Here is a 22,632-nt window from a genome sequence, read left to right on the forward strand (position 1 = left end):
TTTTTCTCTGATGCTTTGGAGATGTTGGGATGCTGTGTTTCAGGATAATGAAGTAGGTTGTCATTTCCTCCCCCAAATAATGCATTACAGACTTGGAAATGCAAATTTCCTGTGGAAGCTCTAAGTAGCAGGTGGTATTTCCTTAATATATTGTTTTTGACCTTTGGGGAAACTGGTATTATGAGTTGACTTTGGAAAATTAAAATAGCATTAAGATCCTACATTTTAAATAAAACAGTATCTTAGTTAATTTGGAAAAATTAGAATGAAGTACTGCACCAGGAAAAGACATAACACATTTTACTTTTATGTGTTATTCTGGGGTTTATAATTTATGAAGGACAAGGAAATGGAGTATGCACAGCAGGATTTCCTAATTCATTAAGAGAGAGAGGAAAAAATAGAAGAAGAAAAAAACTATGTATTTTAAAGTTTTCCTTTAAACCTTTGCTGTTAACTGATGCTTTGATACTTTTAGTGAGTTGTACAAAGAGTTAAGCATGGGACTGTTGAGATGGCAAATCTGAGTTGAGCTGAAGGTAAAGACATCTGTATTTTTTATTCATTTGCTCAGCAGCACTAAATTTCAAGCTTGTTTTTTGTTCAGCATCAAAGAAAAACTTGTTTTATGGTTATTGGATTTTTTTAACTCACATATTTCATGAAAGGGACTCAAGTCACTGGGTCTTTGTATTCTTTTTAGTTACTTTTCTGCACAACAGCCCTTCTGCGTGCCATCTTGTTGAATAAAGAAAACATAATTTTATTCTTTTTCTCTTCCTTTGAAGAAAAAATTTAAGAGGTTTAAATACCATTCACATTTTGGAATTTCCTTTTTTACTTCCTCTCAAAACCATCATCTCAGAACCATGTAAAGCAATCCAATGTTGAAAGACTTAAATTCTTAATCCTATAAAAGTCCTTTCTATGATTATAACTCCTGTATTTATCAAGGGCAAAAAAAATAGAGCTTATGAGCTAATAAACTTTATAGATATAGGTATGTATGTGTGCATGCACATGTGTGTATATATGTGTGTGTTGTATATATCCAAAGCTCTATATGTCCAAATACACAGTATTTTTAGTATACTAATTGCTGATTAGGCATCTGTATTCTTTTATCTCTAAAAATTCTGAGTGTGCGGACCTATCAGTTGCCAGGGTTCAGATGGCTACAACCAATGGAAGACTAAAATATCGACCTAATCCAAGAAATTGAAATTGAGTAATTTAAACTTGACTTAGTTTGAACTATTGATTAGTTTAAATAGTTATCTTCATTCTTCAGTTGTTTTTTAGCACAAAATTGGCTTCGAGTCCAGGTTTTCAAGTGCAAAAAAAATGTACATTTTTATCCTAAGATGTATAAATCAAGATACTTATATTTCACTTGAGGTTCACATTTATTATCATCGCAGCTCTTCTTCCCAGAAGAAAAGGGACGTGATAGCTGCATTCAAAACCAGATATGGGGAAAGTTCAGTTAATACTGAAAATATTAATTTTCCAGGCAATTGAATACTAACATCTTCACATTTTAACTTTAAATTTTGATAATGCTGTGTGTGAAAATATCACTCAAGTGTATGGTACATGTATCTCTGGCTACATTTGTAAATGTGCTGAATGAAATTTTATGTGTTTGTTCATGATGTTCGTTCCTTGGCATGAGCATCACTAGATCTGTCAAGTGGCAAAGATCATACTGTTTAATCCTTTTCTCATTTCTTGGGTGCTTACCAGATGAGAGAATGTACTCCAAGAATGTACAATGAAGACATGAGTAGATAACTAACTAAGCTCAATGAGTTTGGGTGTAGGATTAGGCACAGTGCTAGCTGAAACTATAGATAGAGCTCTATGATCATAAATAGTGTGGAATACAGGGGTGAATGTTCATCAGCAGTCCCATAGTGCCCTGTCCCTCCTTGAAAAGTACTCCAAACATGCAAGTACCTTTTTGGTCATTGACACTTGCTCATGAAATTGAAAGAAACCTGTGCATCTGAAAGACACTCTGTGTATGTGACAAGGCCACTGTCTGCAAAATGCACATTCAAGTCAACAGCTAAAGCAACCCTCTCCCCAGATGGTTTCCTCACTTTCTCAAAAACCATGGTTGTCGCAACACCAGTCCATGAGCTGTTTCCATTCAGTACATCCACAGTTTTGGCATCCTGAGCCTACATGACAGATACCAACTTTCTGGTTTGCTCACCATGCCTCTAACCCACATACACTAGGTTTGTTCTTGGGCTGTGATAGAGGAACATTCCTCACCACTTTGAGAATTTGGGCTAGGATATGTAGGAGGATAAAATAATTGCATTTGTACAAATACTTCATCATCATTACACTCCTATTCAGCATAATATGGAGGGAAAGCGTGGTCTTGGGAATAGACAAACGTAGGTTTGAATGTCTGCTTCATCCATTATTAGCTCCTTGGGTAACACTGGGGAGTGTCAGTCTCCTGTCTGTCCTCAAAAACATGGTGATACATAGAAAAGTCTTTGCAGAGCTTCTTGAAAGCTTGTTATTTGTATTATTGTCACCTTTATCAGAAGATGATATACACCTGACCGGACACACAAGCCTTAACTTTTTTTTTAATGTAGCTTTCCTCAATATTCATCCTTTAAGTATAAGCAATACAGCAGAATTCCCCTTTCATTTATCCCATCCAAACAATCTCTATAAAATCTGCAAAATAGGTTGAATTTCTCATGAAATCCATTTTTAATAACATTTTATATACTGAATGATCCATATGGTGAATGAGAGGTAATAAATGCAAAGAGATAAAAAGATCACAAAACTATGCCCTGATTCCTCAAGTAGCTGTTCACAGGTTAGTCTATTGTTCTGAAATGAGTGTTTACTGAAAGAAGAAATATAGAAGATTGTGGGGACTAACCATCAAAAATGTCTTTATCCTTTCCAATATCAGCTTATACTCTGTAAGCAATAAGAAAAGTGAGGTGTTTTTTTTTAAACCCTCACCCCAGGATTTTTATTGATTGGGGGGTGGGGGAGGGAGAAACATCAGTGTGAGAGAGAAACATCAATTGGTTGCTTCTCCAGCACGCCCTGACTGGGAATCAAACCTATAACCTTTTGGTGTGGGACCAGGGCCACTCGACCAGGACACGGTATTTTCAAATCACCAAATTCTGACTTAACCATCTTTAAGAAGAGATAACCTGTTCTTAATCTGCTTATACCCAGAGGGACATGGGGACATGATTTACTCGCATTAGAAAACTGTCCGGGGCATAGAGTATGCACAGAAATGAGTTCTCAGAAGCAGCCACAGAAATCTTTTCTGAACTCTCAGATCAAACATACCCCCCCCCTTTTCCGCCTCAGTTTGCAATGGCATTGTCTCTCTTTTGTAAGATATGCGACTTTTTGAATTCCTCTGCCAACCATTTGAATTCCTCAGAAAATGTTCACATTTGTGTGTGTGTGGTCTGGACAAGCAGCCCTCAGGGGTACGGCATTCTCGCATCTCTTTAGGAAGAGACACTTGAAGAGAGGAAGGTGTAAGTGTTCTAGTTCACATCCAGCTGTGAGATCCTGTTCCACACAGTTTGAGTAATCAAGAATTTATACAGATTTTCAGCAGCAGAACGTTAAATGCAAGGTAGATAAATCAGTGTTGCATCAGCCCAGTGGCATTTCCTGTGCTTACTCTTTCCCCTTGTGTAGCAATGACTGTATTCTTGGGTAACAGTAGCATCTTTTTATGCTGTGATCTTTTTACTTTTCATTTGAAGACTACTGCAATTCATGATGTGGTATGGTTCCTTTTCAGCCCTAGCCCACTTGTGCACTTACATACCCCTGATTTTACTACCTAATGTGTTGTGGTTATAACTGGAGGGTGCAAAATTTGCCCCCATGTTTTCTGCCAAATCAGCATTCATCGTGCCTCCCTTTTCTCCATAAAAACCACTGGGGCGCGACATCCCTTAGTGATGAACAGAACTGAGCAGCTTTTGTTCTGATGCTTACCTTCATGTGTATGAATGAAAGTTCACAAGTTGAGAGTGGTCTACAAATAGGCTGAGGGACTGGGAATGTAAACACTCTACTTGGAGATCTGCGTTCTTTATTCATGCCTCTGTCTCCTGGTTTCCTCATCTTTTCCCTGAAGACCTTGACTGAGTGGTGAGCATCCATAAAAACATTCAGAGACTGTCTTGGGCACTTCACTGACAGCCAAGCAGGTGTCACCATGCAGGACTTGGAGGGATTTGAGAGCAGGAGAAGGAAGGATTGGTTCCTCTCACTAGTTGTTAGAGAAGAGAAAGCAGAACAACAAGTTACAGGTTCAGGCCAAGATAGAAAGAGAGCTTCTAAAGTGAATGGCAATGGAACTGTCTTCTTTCCTCTTGCTACCCTCGTCACCGCAGCTAGAGGTACTGGCTTTATTGCCTCCCAGGAGAATAGTGTGGATCCCTGAAGATAATATAGTTGTTGCATCTTTTGAGGGAAACATTGGAAAATTTATATTGTTCAGATATCCAAGCTTTCACATTACCTTTATTGATAACAAATTATAGGTTGGGAATTTAGCTCAATTTTAAAATTATATTCATACAAGGAATACTATCAATGATTAAGAACCATTAGAAGTGTTGCTAAGCAGTAAACTCACAGTTGAATGTCTTCTCTTACTAGATGGTGGCTGAACTGTTGTTGTTCATGAATAGTCAGTTAATCCTCTCAGCACAAAGAAGCTACTCAAAATTTGTTGACTAAATAAAACCTCTGACAGAAATATCTGAATAATTGCTATGTATTGTACATGCTCTTTATAGTGTGAAGACATCATAATGCAAATACTTACTGCTGTTATCTTAAAGAAAAGTATATCTCTTCACTTTTAAAGCCTAATCATTCCAGAGGTAGTTTGCAAGCAACAAATAACTTAGGAGAAGATTTTTAATTGCTTTTATTGAACCATCAATTTTGTAACTTCCTGAAAGATATTTTTGGAGAGAGGTCTTTTTTACTTTTTGAAGAAAATAAAGAGGGTTTTTTAAAAATCCTCCAATCTAATTGGTAGTCTTTAATTCAATTTAATAATATGTAGGCTCTTTTTTTTAAAAAAAAATCCCTGACAACAGTACATTTTAGAGCCTGGTTCCCTTTCCCAGCAGCCCAGGATGTTTTGAAGATAGGAGACCAAGGGAAGTACTTTAAGCCGTGAAGTCTTGCAGGGTTTCAGTTAGGCACTTCAGGTTCTGCATGCTTGATGCAGCATCATATTACAGGAATATTATGAAAAAAAGCTACAGGGACTCCTCATACATGCCTAACACATGTAGCTTTAATGTTCACATGGCTGGACCATTCAACAGATGGGATCTGTGGGTCAGATGCAGTTTGCAAGCCACTATTATTAAGCTGCTCTACCATTAAGTAATGGTGCCTTGTTAATATTATGAATGTGTGTGTTCTTTGCTCTCTGTAAATCTTTTGTTTCTTTTCTTTCTCTCTCTCTTTTTTTTTGACCTTACAAGAATGTGCAGGGAGGACATCCCTGTCCACAAATCAAGTGCTTTAAATAGCCTGGCTAGAGCTGAATGAAGGAAATCAGGCTAGATAACATCTTTGTAAAGTGTATGCCTATGAACTCTACATCACACCATCACACAATACAAAGGAAATTGCCATTGTGCTGTGTAAGTTAGGTGAACAAAGCACATAAAAAACCCCGTTCTTACTGCCATACACATGCCTGTGCAGCCGAAACGGGAATCCCGAAGGCTGCAGAAATGGCAAGGCCAGTCTTAAGTGGCTCACTGGCCAGTCAGAGAGGGTGAATTTAATTTTATTTTGCAGAAAGTCTGGCAATCATTCACCAGAGTGATACTCGATTGTTTGATAATGAACAATGCAAATCATAAACAATGAGGAATGCTGCTGCTGCTGTTACTACTACACACTACTGCAATTGCTGCTGCTATTGTTACTACTACTGCAGTCATTGCTGCTGTTATTGTTACTATTGCTGCTGCTACCACTACTACTATTCCTATTCTACTGCTATTATTACCACTACCTTTACTATTGTTACTGTTACTGCTGCTCTTAGTAGTCTATGACTGCTGCGACTATTACAAATACATACCATGGCCACCCTCCTTAGTGCTATTAAATAACGTTTAATAAGTCCTGATAGGCAGCAGTTGTGCCATGTATTTTAGAGGCATTCATTATTTTTAATCACCCCAAGAACCCCATGAAGTACCCACATTATACAAATAAAGAAATTGAGATTTAAATTACTACCAAGTCACATAGCTTGTGCGTATTTGGTTGAAACCTGATTTCAGAGGCCTTTCTGGCTCCAAAGCCCTGTTCTTCACCATTATCTCAAACTTCCTCTCCTTGCAGGTGAAGGAAATGGAACTCTGCAGGTATTAGGATGTCACCTTCACCCTTACCAAGTACATTGAGTTCCTTGGGGGAGAATTTCCTCAAGGCCGCAAAGCTACCTCTGTAGTACTCCACAGCGGCTTCCATATCCTGGAAACAGCAACTGCAATCAAAGATAGTACCTTACAAACATCCTTCCTTTATTAAAAAAAAAATTAAAAAGAAAAACTACTTCCACCAACAGGCCCTCTTAAGATCAGATACCTACACGTATCTGGCAATAAGCCCAGACATACCAAAACATGTATTATCTAGAGCCAAGACGCGAATCCCACTGCATCTACAGACAGGCATCTTATCTAAATAGACAACTCATTCTCAGAGCAGGGACACTCCCCTGCTGAAGTGACAGGGAGTCGGAAGGGCAGCCTAAAACAAAGACAGCAGTTATTATTACCTGGCAGCAAAGGCCCCAGACACACCCTCAGGTTCTGCTGTTCTTCAATTTAGCCGAGCAGAACTCCAAATGACTCCCCTTGAAAGTCAGTAGACCTTTAGTTGACTTCAATATGTGAGCAGAAGCTCATGTATATTATTTTCTTCCCATCCCTGGAATTCCTTTTGGACTTGACCAGAGTGTTGTAGCTGAGTTTTAGGCAGCATGGCACCCTCATTATCTAGCTGTCAGAACAGCTACACCCTTCTGTCCACAATAAAACGAACTCAAATCTAGGTTTACTAGAAGAAAATTCCAAACAGGCTAGGCGAGCAAAAACCACCGACATCATCTCCATAATAACTATAAAACTGAAATGTGTTCATTCTACAAAGAAGTCTCTTCCCCTACCTCCTCTGAAAGAGCTTAACAAAAACAAAAGCTTTATGTACTAGCACAGACAAACTATGCAAAGAAAAATCGTGTGCAGCTGATTTCAGAGTCAAGAGGGCACTCCTTACCAGCTCTCAAAGACAGACCAGCTCAGGGAGTAATAAAACACTCCAAGCCAAAGTGGTTGCTATTCTACATTTGTTCCCCATCTTCCTTTATTCACAGAAAGTGACCCTTGCTTAGCAAGGGGTAAATCTGAGTTCTTAGATAGGCAGGCCCTTGCCCCTTTCAGGACGGGTCTGGCCTGTTGAGGAGAGCAGGGCAGTCTCCTTGGGGCCACAGGAAGAGACCATCTCTCCTTCTTTCACACATTGACATTTCTGGAAATGCCACCAGGAATGGCCGTCCTCATTCCGTGACTCTGAGGGAGATAGACTGAGAATAAAACTAAGATGACAGAGCGGAAAGATAGAAATAATCTGAAACCCTGAGGATTTAACCAACTGAATTTAACTTGCTGAATTAACCAGCTCTGGAGGTGCGTCATCCCCAGGCTCTCTGTTACCTTAGGTTAATTATATCCTCATTGAGTCGGTTTGAGTTGGGGTTCCCTGTTGTATCCAAAAACATACAAGAGGCATTTTCTTTGGGATGTATGAGATTCATCAGAATTTATTATTTACATTTTTATAAATCTGTTCAATGTCCATCCCCAGTCCCATATACACTGATCTACAGGAAATCTAGGGAAATAAAATCATATTTAATATGTTTCTCACTCATTTTCATCTCCCCACTTTTGGACCTCCAAAAAGAGTAGCTCTCTTGTGTCAACTGCCGCCTTAGAGGGAAGACTTGTAGCTGTGTAAGCATTGTTTTCTCATGACAGTGCTTCTCAGCGTTACCACCACAGAACCAGTTATTTATTTTTAAAGCAGGTTACTGGGTCTCTCCTGAATCTAGGGTGGAGTCAGGAATCTGCATTTCCAACCAACACCCTTTTATGAGATCTATGAAAGGGTACCACTACCACTTGAGGAAGAGGAGCTAGAAGAGGAAAAGGACAATGAAAGAGTTTAAAAATTATTCAAAAACCTCTTTTGAAAATGTCCTCAATGTAGAAGACAGGGCATGTGTTAGCAGCCGAGTCAGGTGGGTGGGCAATTGCCCTGTTTGTGAAGTATCTGCCTGGGAATTTTCCACTGGTGGCACGGTGTGCTCAGGGTCTGCGAACACAGCTTCTGTGAGGCTGGAGCATGAAGTGGTCGACGTCAATAGCTTTGACTAGTAATTGTGCCTTAATGTAAATATATATAAATATTATACATATATGTTCAAGCTTTAAATAAATGACTCCATCTGTATGGCGCTGTGTATTTATATATATCATGGGTAAAAAATAAGTATAATGGGTGGTCACATTCCAAAGATATGAAACATCACAAAAGCAACAGCCAGTGAATTGCAGCCACCATGCAGAACAAGGGATTAAAAGCAAGAGGCCTACAGATTTCTAGAGTAGAAAGCCACAGAGAATGGGAAGGGGAGATGTCTGATGATGTGGGAAGCAGGCGTCTCTTTGCTTCCTCACATTTTGCTCATAGATGATAATATGTATATAACACGAGATTCTAAACAACATAGATACAGAAACTGTGTTTATATATCTCCTATGTTGTAGACCCCACAGAATTTATGGCTGACATTTTTTATTGTAGTTTTTATTATTGTTCAAGTACAGTTGTTTTCATTTTCCTGACACCACTTTCCCCTGCCCCACCCACCCCCATCTCCCACCCTCAAGTCTGTCCCGCTTTGGCTTTGTCCATGAGTCCTTTATACATGTTCTTTGATGACGCTTCTCCTTCTTTCCCCCATTATTCCCCTCCCCCCTCCCATCTGGTTACTGTCAGTTTGTTCTTTATTTCAGTGCTTCTCGTTATATTTTGCTTACTTGTTTGCTTTGTTGATTAGATTCCACTTATAGGTGAGGTAATATGGTAACAGGACCACACACTAGAATAAGTGCTAAACAAGAGGAGAGGGGAAGCAAAAATAATTCATTAGCTTTTTTCACAGAAATTTTCTTGGGTGAAATACTTGAGATTCATCAGCCTTCACAGTCTTGCCTGGATTTTTTCCCATAGTCTTTTTGAAGAGAATGAAAGAAATAAAAGGATGAAGGAAAATCTATAATACAAAGATAAGAATGGTAGGATAAGATTTCTACTTTTGTAGAAATTGAGAAGCAAGATTCTATTTATATTCCTAAGGGATCTTGAAGTTTTTGTCAAGAAAACTTTTTTCAGAACAAAGCTGTTATTTATCAAAAGAGTGTTCTAATACTGAGTTGTCCTTTAAATGTATTAGAAACATTCTTTCGAACTAATATCTTTAAAATTGTTATATTAAAATGCAGTTTTTCTCATTTTATCATTTTTCTTCTTAGTGAAATAATGTCGGAAAGCTAGATTTTTATTGTTTTTTTCACTGGTGCTATTTTTATGGATGAGAGGAGGTGGATCACAGAACACTGATACTCCATAACTAAATGAGCACAGAATAAGCAACTGTAGAGCACTGTGGCAAAAGCTGTAGAGCTGGACGACCTGGGTTGAAGGTGTAGCTTCAGCGCACTCTGGTCTTGTAAACTTCCACGGGTCATTTGCGGTCGTCAGCATTTTGTGTCTTCACGTGTGAATCTGAATGGCAGTACCTCCTCCAATGGCTGTAGAGAGGTAAATCAGACAGTGCGCATTAAATCACCTTGTATACTTTATATCGCTGTATTATCATATAATCAGTATGCCATGGTCCTCATTTTCCATGGTTTCATTTGCCCAAACTCTACCACAGTTCAAAAATATTAAATGAAAAATTCCAGAAATAAACAAGTCATGTTTTAAATTGCACGCTGTTCTGAGTAGCGTGATGAAATTTCATTCTGTCCCACTTCATCCTGCCTGGGACAGGAATCATCCCTTTGTCCCAAACATCCATGCTGCATATGCTGCCTGCCCATTAATTACTTAGTAGCTGTCTGGATTTTCAGATCAGTTTTCAGAGAGAGGAGAGAGAGACCACATCTACATAACTTTTATTACAATATATTTTACAATTGTCCTGTTTTTATTATAATTGTTATTAACCTTACTGTGCATAATTCATAAGTTAAACTTTATCATAAGTATGTACATATAGAAAAAACATAGTATATAGGATTCAGTATCTGCGGTTTCAGGCATCCACGGGGGCGGGGGTCTTGGAACTATCCACTTGTGGATGAGCGGAGACGCCTATAAAAATAAAATAAAGACTCATATCATCTTATCCTGAATTGTAATTAAAGAATGTGATTCCACAGATAAGATAATAAAGCAGAGTTCAGAGAGATGTTTCTGGAAAGCCTAAACAAAGATAAAAGGTTTTTAAGATAACAGTATACCAATCTCAGAAACATCAGTTTTTAGAGCAGTTGGCTGACGTAGGTAGTTCAGTGGATTGCCTGAAACTTCACTTGAGTTTGAAATAGAGATTTGGAGACAAGCTGAATGAACTGCTTGGCTTTCTGAAGAAGGAATGGAGACATTTTAATTTATGGATTCTGCAGAAAGGGACATTAATCCCAAGAAGAGCTTGAGGGAAGGCGCAGGAAGAAAGTATTCTCTGGAAGTGTGAGATGTGGGAGAAAGAGAACTCACTTCTACAACTGTTTAAAAAGTGAGAGGATATAAGCTAATGTTCGGGAATAGTTAACATTTCTCGGATTGAATATTAAACTTCCTCCAAGGAAAACAACTCAGCTGCTAAAGTTAGCCCTAAACTGTTGCCAAGAAAATACTGCTAAATTAGGGTTCTAGGAGCGATATGACTCAGTTACCTATCGTAGAGCTCACAACCCATAAACTATTTTTTCGTAGTCCTTGAGAACGTAAAAGATTACAAATACATTTACTGACTTTTTCCTTAAGGAAAGGAAATGCCTAAAACAATGTTTCAGCTTTTTAAATTCAGTCCCATGTGTAACTATTAGAGCTGCTGGGAAACACTGGATCCTCAAATCATTTTTGTAAAGCCATTTTAAAATGTTTTAGTCTTAGACCCAAACAAATGTCCTTAACACTAAAGAAATTTTCTAAGTATTGATTCTCAATCTCTTTTGTCAAAATAAAACTAATTAGAATTACTTTTAAATCACAGTATCTCTATCATAAGCATATGGGCAAGCACACCAAAAAAGATACAAATATTATGTGAAAGATTTGTCTGTATGTAGTTCAAGTCCATATCAAATTTAATATAGCTACTTCCTAAATAATAGGTCTAATGTTAAGAAGATGTATGTCTTAAATGGACTCTCACATTTATCACCAACAAATTTGGAATATTAATTATTGCTCATTTTCAATAGTATATAATTTCATTTTCATTATCTTATAGATGTCTACTTTCATCTGTTATTGAACATTATTTTTTTATCTGGCTAAAGTTGACCTTAGCTAAAGTTTCAACTTGGGCCACAACATCTATGCACGTGTGTTTGATTTGTTGAAACCAGGCAGCATGGTGTTTCAAATATTTATTCATTTTACTTTGATGCTGGTAACCATGTGTGCATATACAAAGCAAACTAGCTTTGTGAACAGCTACATACAAAGAAAAAGAAATAGGTAGGGAATAAATAATTTGAGCCTTTAGAATATATGTAGTGTTTCTGTTTAAAAACTTATAGGATAAGGAAACAGGACTGAAACAGATTGATTTTTTTCCATGAAGTAACATTAATCTTAAAATTTCATACAGCTTCTTTGCCTGAGGGTGAAATTTTCCCCAAATCTTGGGAAGTCATAAAAATTGAGATGGAAAGTCAACTCATGAGACTATGTATTTCTTTACCCCCACCTGTGTGTGACTGTTTGCTTCAGAATGCTTTATATCCCCAAAGTACAGTCATCTTCCATAAAATAAAAGTGCCTATTAAATACAGTAACTTGGGAGCACACCAAAGTATCATTTTTAAACTAGCCATGGCTTTGACAACATTATCCTCATAGCTGCATCTTTTTTCTTTTAGTTTGTTTTCTGATTTTTTTACAAAATTTAATTATAATCTTTAACTTTCTAAAGTGAAAATAAAGAATTTTTTTCTCCTTGTATTTTTTTTATGTGATAGGGAAGAAGTGATACTTTTCCTCTACATTGTCTTCAAATTTCTTCTATTTTTTTTCCTTCAATGAACTTCTTTCTACTTTCTTAGTTTCCCAATTAGAAGGAAAATAACCACATCTTCTTGCCTGTAGTTATTCTCTGTATTTTAGGATCATGTCTTTCTACTCTAAAGATTACTTTGAACATGGTAAAAATTACTTAAGAGATTACATTGAACATGGGAAAAATTAATCTAAAATTGCACATATATATAAAATTACACATAATATCTTTTTTGTCATTTGTCTCCCCCATTTGACTCTAGGCTTCTTGAGACCGGGAAACATTTCTTACTCATTTTTTTATACCCAGTACCTGTCTGATGTACAGTTTATCAAGTATCAGTTAGAATTTGATGAGCCAGTCAGGTCAGATTATAAGAAGGTTGGCTTTTGAAACTAATCAGGTCACTGAGATTTTAAAAGATTCTACATTGATCTTTCCCCTTCATTCCAAAGGGGTCTGAAAGGCACCTGAGGAAAGGCAAAGACTCCAAAATATTGACCACTAAATCTGTTGTCACAGATCTGTTTTCATGTGGTTGCTGTGGTACACGCGCAGCCTGATGTTAACAAACACTGACTAGGGCAGATTGTAACTGTTCTCATCCTCGAACAGATGAAATGAGGCCAGCTCAGTGAGGGCACTTTGCTCTAATAAGCCAATAAATACTTTTGAAATGATGCTTACTTTTGTCTTTTGCATTAAAGTCTAAGATTAAAGCGAAGTAGAGCAGAAAATAAAGAACACTTCACCTTCCTCCCAATACCAAGCAGAAGTTCTAGGGATTTTGCCAAAACTCCCCATAGATTTATCACTTCTTAAGAGACTTTGTACAGAGAACTACAAAATCTCCTTTACACTATAAGGGCCAGATGTTAATGTCAAATTGTAACCATCCGGGGCTACATGTGTACACACATTACACAGTCATCGCTAAGTGCACACAGGAGGCACAAGAAATAGAAGTTATGATCCAACCCAGGCTTTTTCTAAGCTGGAGGAAAATCGCCACTAGTTACTCATGGTGGATGATTTCTCCTCTTTACCAAGGCCTTCCACTATGAGAGGACAATGTTGTGCTCAACTGAGAAAGCTATTAAACAGGTTCCAGACAAGTGAGAGTGGTATATGCAAAAGGGACGGGATTTGTCTAGCTACAGCAGAGTCTTATACTGACATTGTTGCACCAACACTCGATCCGAAATAAATTCTTTAAACTTCAGATAGACCTTCCTCTCTAATTACCAAAAACACTTCTTAAGTAAATTAAATAATTTTTTGACCACTTGGTGTTAGAGAATATCCTGAACTGAATTCCCCTGTATTGGTGTCAGTAACTGAGAGGTGACTATTTATTTTGAGTTAGAAATCACAGTTTTAATTCTAAAGCTCCATCAAGAACTGTGGTATGCAGATTATTCTGGTCATTCAGTTTCAATGAAGAGGTAGAGTTCAGAAGAGCTTGGAGTGGGTATGGGAAGTAAGCTAGCTGGTCACAAAGACAGCCATGATGTTCTTCAGAAAGGCAACAGAATACATGAAAAAACTGGAACATCCTGCCTCGTGTGGGCAAATCCCACCTTTCGCCAGAGTCTGGCATCCTTTGGAAGGATAGATGTAAAGGAAAAAACGAAGGCCGGAATTGACAGCAGGACCTGGGTGCACAGAAAGTACAAACATCTGTTGACTAACACAACCTAATAACAAATTTCTAAAATGACTTAGCCGAATTAGCAAGAACCATCACCTTACCTTGATTCTATTAAGGCAAATCTATTAGATTAAGCCATATGAAATCATTGCTGTTTGACTGGTTTTGACTGACAAAAATTCAAGTTCATGTGCTTCAACCTAACAGTGTAAGTCACCCGGAATGAATGCTATGAAGAGACTACACTGGTGAGATACAAGTTTGATGGAGGAATTGCATCTAGAGATAGAAGCTTTTCCTTGACCTTCCCTGCATCTCCTGGTGTTTCATTGAGGGGCATCAGAGGCATTGGGGGGTGGGAGAGCAAGGAATGTGTCGGAGCATCAGCATTCCGATCGGAAGTACCATTTTGTCTGCTTCCTACTATAGGTTTTCACATAAGATCTGATATGGAAAAGAAGAGGAAGAGGTTCTTATTCTTTTACAAAAGCGTGGTTTGAAGCTTATAGAACATAAAATTCATTTGTCAAAACTACTCAAATATAAATCTTGACATTCTAGAATATTGAAGTTTTAAAACTGTAAATCCAGAAGCCATGAACAAGTGTGTTGAGTGGGTCATTTCACAAAAATCAGGAAGGACTTTCTGTTCTTGATGATAGTAATCACCCCCAAGTTGGGTTAATGTCATAGACAAGGAAAATATATTCAAGAACAGCACTGTCAAACCAGAAAGTGAAAAAGATATTTCTCAGCACATAAATGAAAGTGAAGCTTGGTGAATGGTTATATACAGAGAGAAAGGTCACCTTTTGAGACCTTAAACTACGTGGGACAAAGAGTCAAAAGGCTATTGTTCAAACCGCAAGTCAAAAAGAACCCTCAGCGTGTACACCACAGACGTGAAACTGCTGCTGGCCTTCATGGTTCATGGCCACGTATGGAGTGTTTACATAGAGACTGGACAATTACTTGTCTTATCTGAGCTGTGTCTACTTATTCAATTTGTTTGACACTTTTTGCTATAAATAGCTAATCAATCCGGTGCAGAGAGCAGTTGAGGTGATTGAGCAATAGGTTGATTTATTTTCTGAAATTCCCTTCAAATGGTGGAGATACATTCATCAGTCAGCTCAGGCAGAAGATGAAGCTGTTTGCCCTTGTGTGGTAACAAACATAATCATAAGCCTCACTATTTCAGTGTACTGACTTAGGCAAAACGGACTCCTTTGGAAGTTTAAAACAATTATTTTTTTATCAAATAGTTTTAGTTTACTAACTTTTAACTTTAGATTTTAAATAACCGAGCCTATCTTGTAAGTTGTTATTTAGTTGGCTGACAAATTTAGGCCTTTCATGTCTCGCGAAAGAAATGAGGGTTTTAAAATTCTTCTTTAGTAAATAGCTAGGGGAATCTGTCTTACCTTATACTGCTATGAGAATGAGAAACAACTAACATGAAAAAAGACTGTGCCAGGAAACAGAAGTACTTCTTGATTCAATGACAGTCTTACAATTTTAAAACAAAGTGAGCAAAACTGGCTACAAAAAATGAAGGATATAATTAGATTAAACTTCTGCTCAGAATGGAGATTCAAATGAAGGGCTATTTTCTTTCAAAGGTCGACTTAAGACCCTTTGCATAATGATCATCCTCACTTTACTATCCTTTGTACTTCGTTTTAAAAAAAAATTAAGTCAGCAAGCCCCATGCAAGCCTCTTTTCATTTAATGTTGAGATTCATAGTAAAATGAAGGAATAACATCTAGGTCCTTTGTTATGAAAGATTGTCTTTCAATTCCTTCTAGAAGGGGTGGCCTAGCTCTCTAAGTATCCGCTTTAAAATACCTAGACTCCCAGGAACCATCGGTTGGATTCTGAGGGATAGGGAACCCCTTAATTATCTGAAATAGATGGAGTAACAGACCACTTTCTGAACAAATGTCTTTGTACAAAACCTGAAAGACCAAAATACTCTGGACATTTAAAATGCAATATTTTTCCTTTTATTTGGAGACATGCTGATTTGCTCTGTGGTCTCAGAAATCCAAAAATAATGGGGTTTTTTTTGTATCCTTTGCACTCTCTTAGCAGGCTGTATCCTAAGCTATTTAAAGGCAATAATGTTTATTTGCTTAAAGATTATATTTTTAAATAACACTGCTATGAACATTGGGGTGCATAGGTTCTTTTGAATTGGTGATTCGGGATTCTTAGGGTATAAGCCCCGCAGTGGGATCACTGGATTGAAAGGCAGTTCCATCTTTTGTTTTCTGAGGAAATTCCATACTGTTTTCCACGGTGGCTACACCAGTCTGCATTCCCATCAACAGAGAACTAGGGTTATAGTACATTTACACAGTGGAATACTATGCAGCAGAAAGAAAGAAGGAGCTCCTACCCTCCATGACAGCACGGATGGAGCCGGAGAGCATCATGCTAAGTGAAATAAGCCAGGCAGTGAAAGGCAAATACCTATGACCTCACCTATAAGTAGAACCTAATCAACAAAACAAATGAGCAAAATAGAACCAGAGACTTGGAAATAAAGAACAAACTGACAGTGACCAGAGGGAAGTGGGGAGGGGGTAGTGGGAGAAAGAAGGGGAAGGGGCAAGCAAAGGAACACAAATAGAGGACCCACGGGCACGGACAGTGGTGGGGGACTGACTGTGGGACTGGGGAGGAACGTGGTTGGCGTGAGCAGTGGGGAAAAAGGCAGGACAACGGTAACTGAACAACAGTTTTGAAAGGTTTATTTTTAATTTAGCTAAGGATCAACCTCCCAGTAACTACACGTCCAGGTGCTTTGATAGGGTCCTTCTTAATCTACATTTGATTGACGGGGCCTATTCGTCCTCCTCAGAGTTAGTTTGTTTGTTTTTAACATTTTATCAATCCAGAACATTTCATCCAAATTCTTTGTTGTTGATGATGTTTTGTTCCGGGACGAAGCCTTCTTTCACCCATTGTATTTTATTTTATTATTTTTTTTCTGCTGTCAATTCTTTCCTTTTTTTAAATTGTTGTTCAAGTACAGCTGTCTCTATTTTCCCAACACCACTTTCCCCTGCCTCACCCACCCCCACCTCCCACCTCCCACCCTCAATCTTTCCCCACTTTGGCTTGCGTTTAAATGCCACAGTGGAATGACAGATTTTCATTACAAGCTTCTGAAAGGTCTAACAATCCTTTAACATGAGGAACTTAAAATCTCCTCAGTGCATTGTCAGTTTTGCATGCCAAGTCAACGAAGTACCCAAACTGTACAAACTTAAACATGCGCACAGACTTACTAGAAACAGAATCTTCCGAGTTGTCTAAATAAGTAACTTAGAGGGCTTTGCTCTCTGTTCAATAAAAACAGTCGTTACGAAATCCACTCCTGTAAAAGAGAAGTCCTCAGACTCTTCGTAATTGGTAACTGAGGAAGAACCTCCAAGGAGGAGCAACTGGATCACATGGCCCTAACTCTTGTCACCTGGGATTTACTTTTTGGGAGCAACCCGAGGGAATTAGAGCTGGGCCCTGCTGAGGAAGCTGGGGCTTCACCGGCTGTAGTGGCAGGGAGGACCCCTGAGAGGCCCCAAAGGAGAGGGAGACTCGAGAGGTGGAAATCAAGGCTGTGGGCAGAGTTGTCCTTCTGGATTGGGCCAAACTTCTTTTTTAAAGGATGAGAATGGGTTTCCTCGGGTCACTATTTAAAGGATTAAGAAACTAGAAGACTTGGGTTTAGAAAATAGGCTTGGGGAAATTACTTAAATTGTCTGTGTCTCAGTTTCCCTGTGAGCACAAGGAAATCGTAAGGCCTAAGTCCTTCCATTCACAAAGGGACAGATGTTAAAAAGGGAAAGGATTTTAAGCTTTTATATGGGAAATGCATGTACAAAATATTGCTCATTCATTAAAGGACAGCAAAATATACTGCTAATCACACTAAAGATTATGATGTATAGTTGACATTACTCAGTTCTTACGAAAATGTAGTGATCAACTGTGTTTTTAATGATAGGAACCCTAAGGGACGACTGGTTTCTAGGTATCAAAACTGAGTTCTAAGCCAGGAGGTGCCTCAAGGAAGATTAGCATTGTAGTTTGCTGGGTGTCCCAAAAGGTTTCCAGACAGCAGCTTGTTTCCTTTCCCTTTTTATGAATGGCAGTAGTATTGTGCTTCCGCCTGCATTTTCTCCCAAAGCCATTCATAAAAAATAAAAACAAAATAAAATAACAACAACAAAAAACTTTCTTGGCACAGTCTGGAGCCACTGGGTGCCAGAGGCTGGGAAAACATGCCATCACCCCAACGAGCATTGAAAGTATTCAAGGGTCTGTTTGTTTGGTGGTCTGAAAAGTATGAAGTGCTGGGTGGAAGGGAGGGCGGCTGGTAGAAGTTCTGTGACACGGACTAGGCCGGGAGCCAGGGCTGGGAGCGGTTCAGACATTGTCTTTCCCCTCATTGAAGTGTCAGGACCTCATTCATGGAAAATTGGGTGAGCTGGCAGCCCTTGCAGAGGATTTCATTGAGGCCCACAGTGTGCAGGAGTCACATGACTGCAGGATCCTCAGCCAAAAAAGGAGGGAGTTTCTGAGCTGCAGGAACCAGTCAGCCTGCAAGAATGTGTGCGGATTTAAAACAGCTTAGGAGTAAATGTGCACAGGTGTAATTGCAGGAAAAACGAGAAGGAAGAAGAGTGGCCTGTTCTGATAAAGGACTCTTTTGAAACGAACACTTTTCTCTTAGCACACACTTTTGAATCAAAAAAGGCAAGAAGCCCTCATTGTCCTTGGTTCGATTCCACCTGGAGAAAACATCGTCTCCAAACATAGGCACTTATGATGTCATCTCCACTATGATTTAAAGTCAAAGGGAAGAACTTTTTTTTGGTGAACCAAAGCATTTTGCCATCTACTTTGTTTTGTGTTTGTTCATTTTTAAAAAAATTTCTGGTGATTTTATATATGTTTAATACAGCAGCAATAAGCCATTATTACCATCACAGAAATTCTGAGAGGAAGAAAAATGAATAGGAACTCTACCCCTTCCATGATACAGCAAATGTATTCTAACTGCTGTTACTTGGGAGCACTGTGGCAATTTTGTTATTTTTTTCATTTGAACCAAAAAAGTATATCACTGTCTGCATCCAGGTGGCTCAGTTATATATCCAAATTTCAGTGATGTGTAAATAGAATAAATAAGGCTTATAATATTCAGACATGAGGGTGAGTACTGGAAGTAATCCATCAAAAAGCTTAGGTTTCAAATCTACCTTTTGCAATACAAAGAATAACTTAAATATTTTTCTAATACTCTAATTCTTAGAAAATAAATTTAGGCTGGGTAGAAAATTTCCCTCAGGTGTTTTACTTAAAAGTGGGGAGTTTTGCTCTACATGCATAATTAAGTAGATATAGATAAATACAGACATAAGGATTAAATAGGTATAGATATAGATAAATAAGATCTTGGCATAAGTGATAACTGCAAATGATACCATCAAGAGAGTGAACAAACCCACCCACAGAATGGAAGAAACTATTTGCAAATCATATTCCAATGCGATTTGTATCCGGGACATATAAAGAACTCTTACAGCTCAATATGAAAAGACAAATTTTAAAATGGGAAAAAGATTTGAATAGATACTGCTTTAAAGAAGACGTACAAATAACCAATATGCACATAAAAGATGCTCAACATCATTAGCCATTAGAGAAATTCATATCAGAACATCAATGATATCCAGCTTTACACCCAGTAGGATGTTTAAAAGGCAGACAGTAACAAGTTTTAGAGAAACTGGAACCCTCATATATTGCTGGTAGGAATTTAAAATGGTACAGCTGCTTTGGAAAACTGTCTGGCAACTCCTCAAAAAGTTTAACGTAGTTACCTGTGTTACCCAGAAATTTCACTCCTAAGTATATACATGCATACATAAAAACAAGGGGGAACCCTGCAAATTTATTTATAAATTTATTTACTTATAAATTTATTTATTTATAAATTTATTTATAAAAAATTATGCATTTATTCTTCTGTGTTTAAACTTCAGTCACCTTCAAAGTACTCTCCATTTGATGCAATGCACCTATTGAGACATTTTTTCCAGTGCTCAAAACAGTTTTTGAACTCATCAATTTTGATGCCTGTTAGTGCTTCTGCCATTTTTTTCCCACCTCTTACACATCAGCAAAACATTTCTCTTTCAGGACTTCTGACATCCAGGGAAACAAAAAAAAAAAGGTTGCTCAGGGCGAGATCAGGTGAATAGGGACTTGGGGCATGGGAAGGTCATGCTGTTTTTGGTCAGAAACTGCTGAACACTCAGCGCAGTGGGGGCAGGTGAGCTGGTAAATCACCCATCATGAAACGGGCAAACGCATTAAAAGAGTCTTAAAAAAAAATTCACTGAAGCTAAATGCAGCCTCTCACAAAAATGCCAGCTGGTGCACCGGTCCAGATGGGTTCCTAGAGCACTCACTGAGTCGGGGAAGCCTGTACTACAAGGGGCCCGCCCTCCAGAAGATAATTCCAGTTTTGAGGGGTTGCCCCTCATATACGTATCTAAGAGAAATGAAAACATACCAACATTAAAACTAACACACACGTATGTTCATAGCAGCATTATTCATGAAAGCCAAAATGTGGAAACAACCCAAATGTTCATCAATTCGTGGATGGGTCAACAAATTGTAGTATATCCACACAATGAAATATTATTTAACAATACAAAGGAATGAACTACTGATACATGCAGCAACATGGACGATCCTAGAAAACATTGTGCTAAAGGAAAGACACTAGACCACAAAATACCATGTATTTCATGGTTCCATTTACATAAAGTGTCCAGAATAGGCAAATTTATAGAGACAGAAAGTAGATAAGTGGTACGTTAGGGATGAGAGGGCAGCTAGAGAGGCAAGAGAAAAGGGGGAGCAGCCACTTATGGGTATCAGGTTTCTCTTGGAGGAGGTGAAAATATTCTAAAACTAGAATGTGACGATGATTGTGCAATCCTCTGAATATACTAAAAACCTTTTAATTATACACTGTATGGGTGAACTTGATGATATGTGAATTATGTCTCAATAAAGCTCTTTAGAAAAACAAAATATTAATAAATTAGGCCCATCCCTTCCTCAAGCTTTATGGTATTCACGCACACAAAAAAAGCATGAATCAAATGACAAGTATGTTTTGATGTAGCTGGTATGCGTGCCACACTTCAGTTGGGAATTGTTTTAATAGAGACAACCTGCATTTTATTTCCTTAACATGTAGAGGTCATGAATAAATAAAGCATTTGAACCTTGAAATTTTCATCTTTATTTGCAGATGCACGTCTATATTTAAAATATACATATACTTAATCTTTTTCATTATTTATGTTTTCTCTTAAACTATAACAGTCCCTTTTTTTCTTTTTAGCCACAACAAGTTGTTCAGAAGAAGCCTGCTCAGGTAAGAGATGGTCATAATGACTATTTTCCTCCTAATTAATACAAAAAGTAAAGTGAAAAAATAACTCCCCAGATAAAACCTTTAATTAGTATTTTTCTAGTTTTGATTATATCAGTATTGCAGTGTTCTTGACAATTTATTTGTTGTGTCCTTCAGGAAAAAATCAGAAATGCACAGTTAGAGATTGTCACTAAAAACCCTAAGACTAAAACCTTTGCTTAAGTGCAAAGAAAATATTAAAGTTTAAAAAATAAAAAGTTTATTTCAGTGCCATGTGTATAAAACATGTATCTAATCTTATCATGTGTTGTACCGATTCTTAAACATCAGATTTTGTCCTTTCCATGCAACTATCCATATTTCATTGACTTGATATGGAACTTATTAGCTGCAAAATATTTCATGATCCATGACTGTAAACATATCTGTTCATTGAATTATTTCATAACATTAGATGATTCCAAACCATCCCCAGGGAAGGCTGGGAAACTGGGAAATTAAGTTACACTGGTTTTGCAGATTGATGAACTCTCAGGTGTTGCTTCAGTGACCAAGTCAGTCTCTACAGCCTTCGGGTACATCAATATTAAAAACCAGCTTTACTTCTCTTGTCCCATGTGACTGGAATTCCTTGTCCTAACTGTAATCTATGCATAGGAACATAAGAATCATATTTATTGAGGAAGTGTTTCTTGAAGAAAGCAAAACTGAAAGATAAATTACTATGATTGCCAAGTATGTGAGTTGTTATTAAAGTGTAAGAATGTCCCGCTGCTCCTCCCTTCTGGGTTTGAGGAGGAGGTCAGAAGATCTAGTTGTGTCTTGCAGAACTGGCTGAAATAAGTTATTAAGCGGTGTCATGGGTTACCAAGTTCTTTGCAGATGTCTTTCATATAATTCAAAATATCTATGGCCCTTTTTCCTAGAGATCCCCAAAAATGTTCCATGTACCCTGTTCTCTTGGAGGCAGTGTTACCTTGCCTGGGAAAGATCACCCACACAATGTTATGTGTTTACTGTATTTTTTTTTTGAAATGCTGCTTGGAAGAGAGTTGAAGCTTCTAAATATGTATGAGCAT

The 22,632-nt window shown here is 37.9% G+C and overlaps 1 protein-coding gene across 1 annotated transcript in view; it reads left to right on the forward strand.

Moving 5' to 3' along the window:
- The window catches only part of HMGA2 (high mobility group AT-hook 2), a 114,968-nt gene extending 93,193 nt beyond the window's left edge, over nucleotides 1-21,775 (forward strand). Inside the window, exons 4-5 of the mRNA XM_054580230.1 lie at nucleotides 21,521-21,553; nucleotides 21,710-21,775. Coding sequence (XP_054436205.1) covers nucleotides 21,521-21,553; nucleotides 21,710-21,775 — 99 coding nt within the window. The remainder of the gene's footprint in view (nucleotides 1-21,520; nucleotides 21,554-21,709) is intronic.
- The last annotated feature ends 857 nt before the right edge of the window (nucleotides 21,776-22,632 follow it).

The sequence above is a fragment of the Pteronotus mesoamericanus genome, unplaced genomic scaffold, assembly GCF_021234165.1.
Source record: "Pteronotus mesoamericanus isolate MK-2021 breed Mesoamerican mustached bat unplaced genomic scaffold, CSHL_Meso_final contig_56, whole genome shotgun sequence".
Taxonomy (NCBI): domain Eukaryota; kingdom Metazoa; phylum Chordata; class Mammalia; order Chiroptera; family Mormoopidae; genus Pteronotus; species Pteronotus mesoamericanus.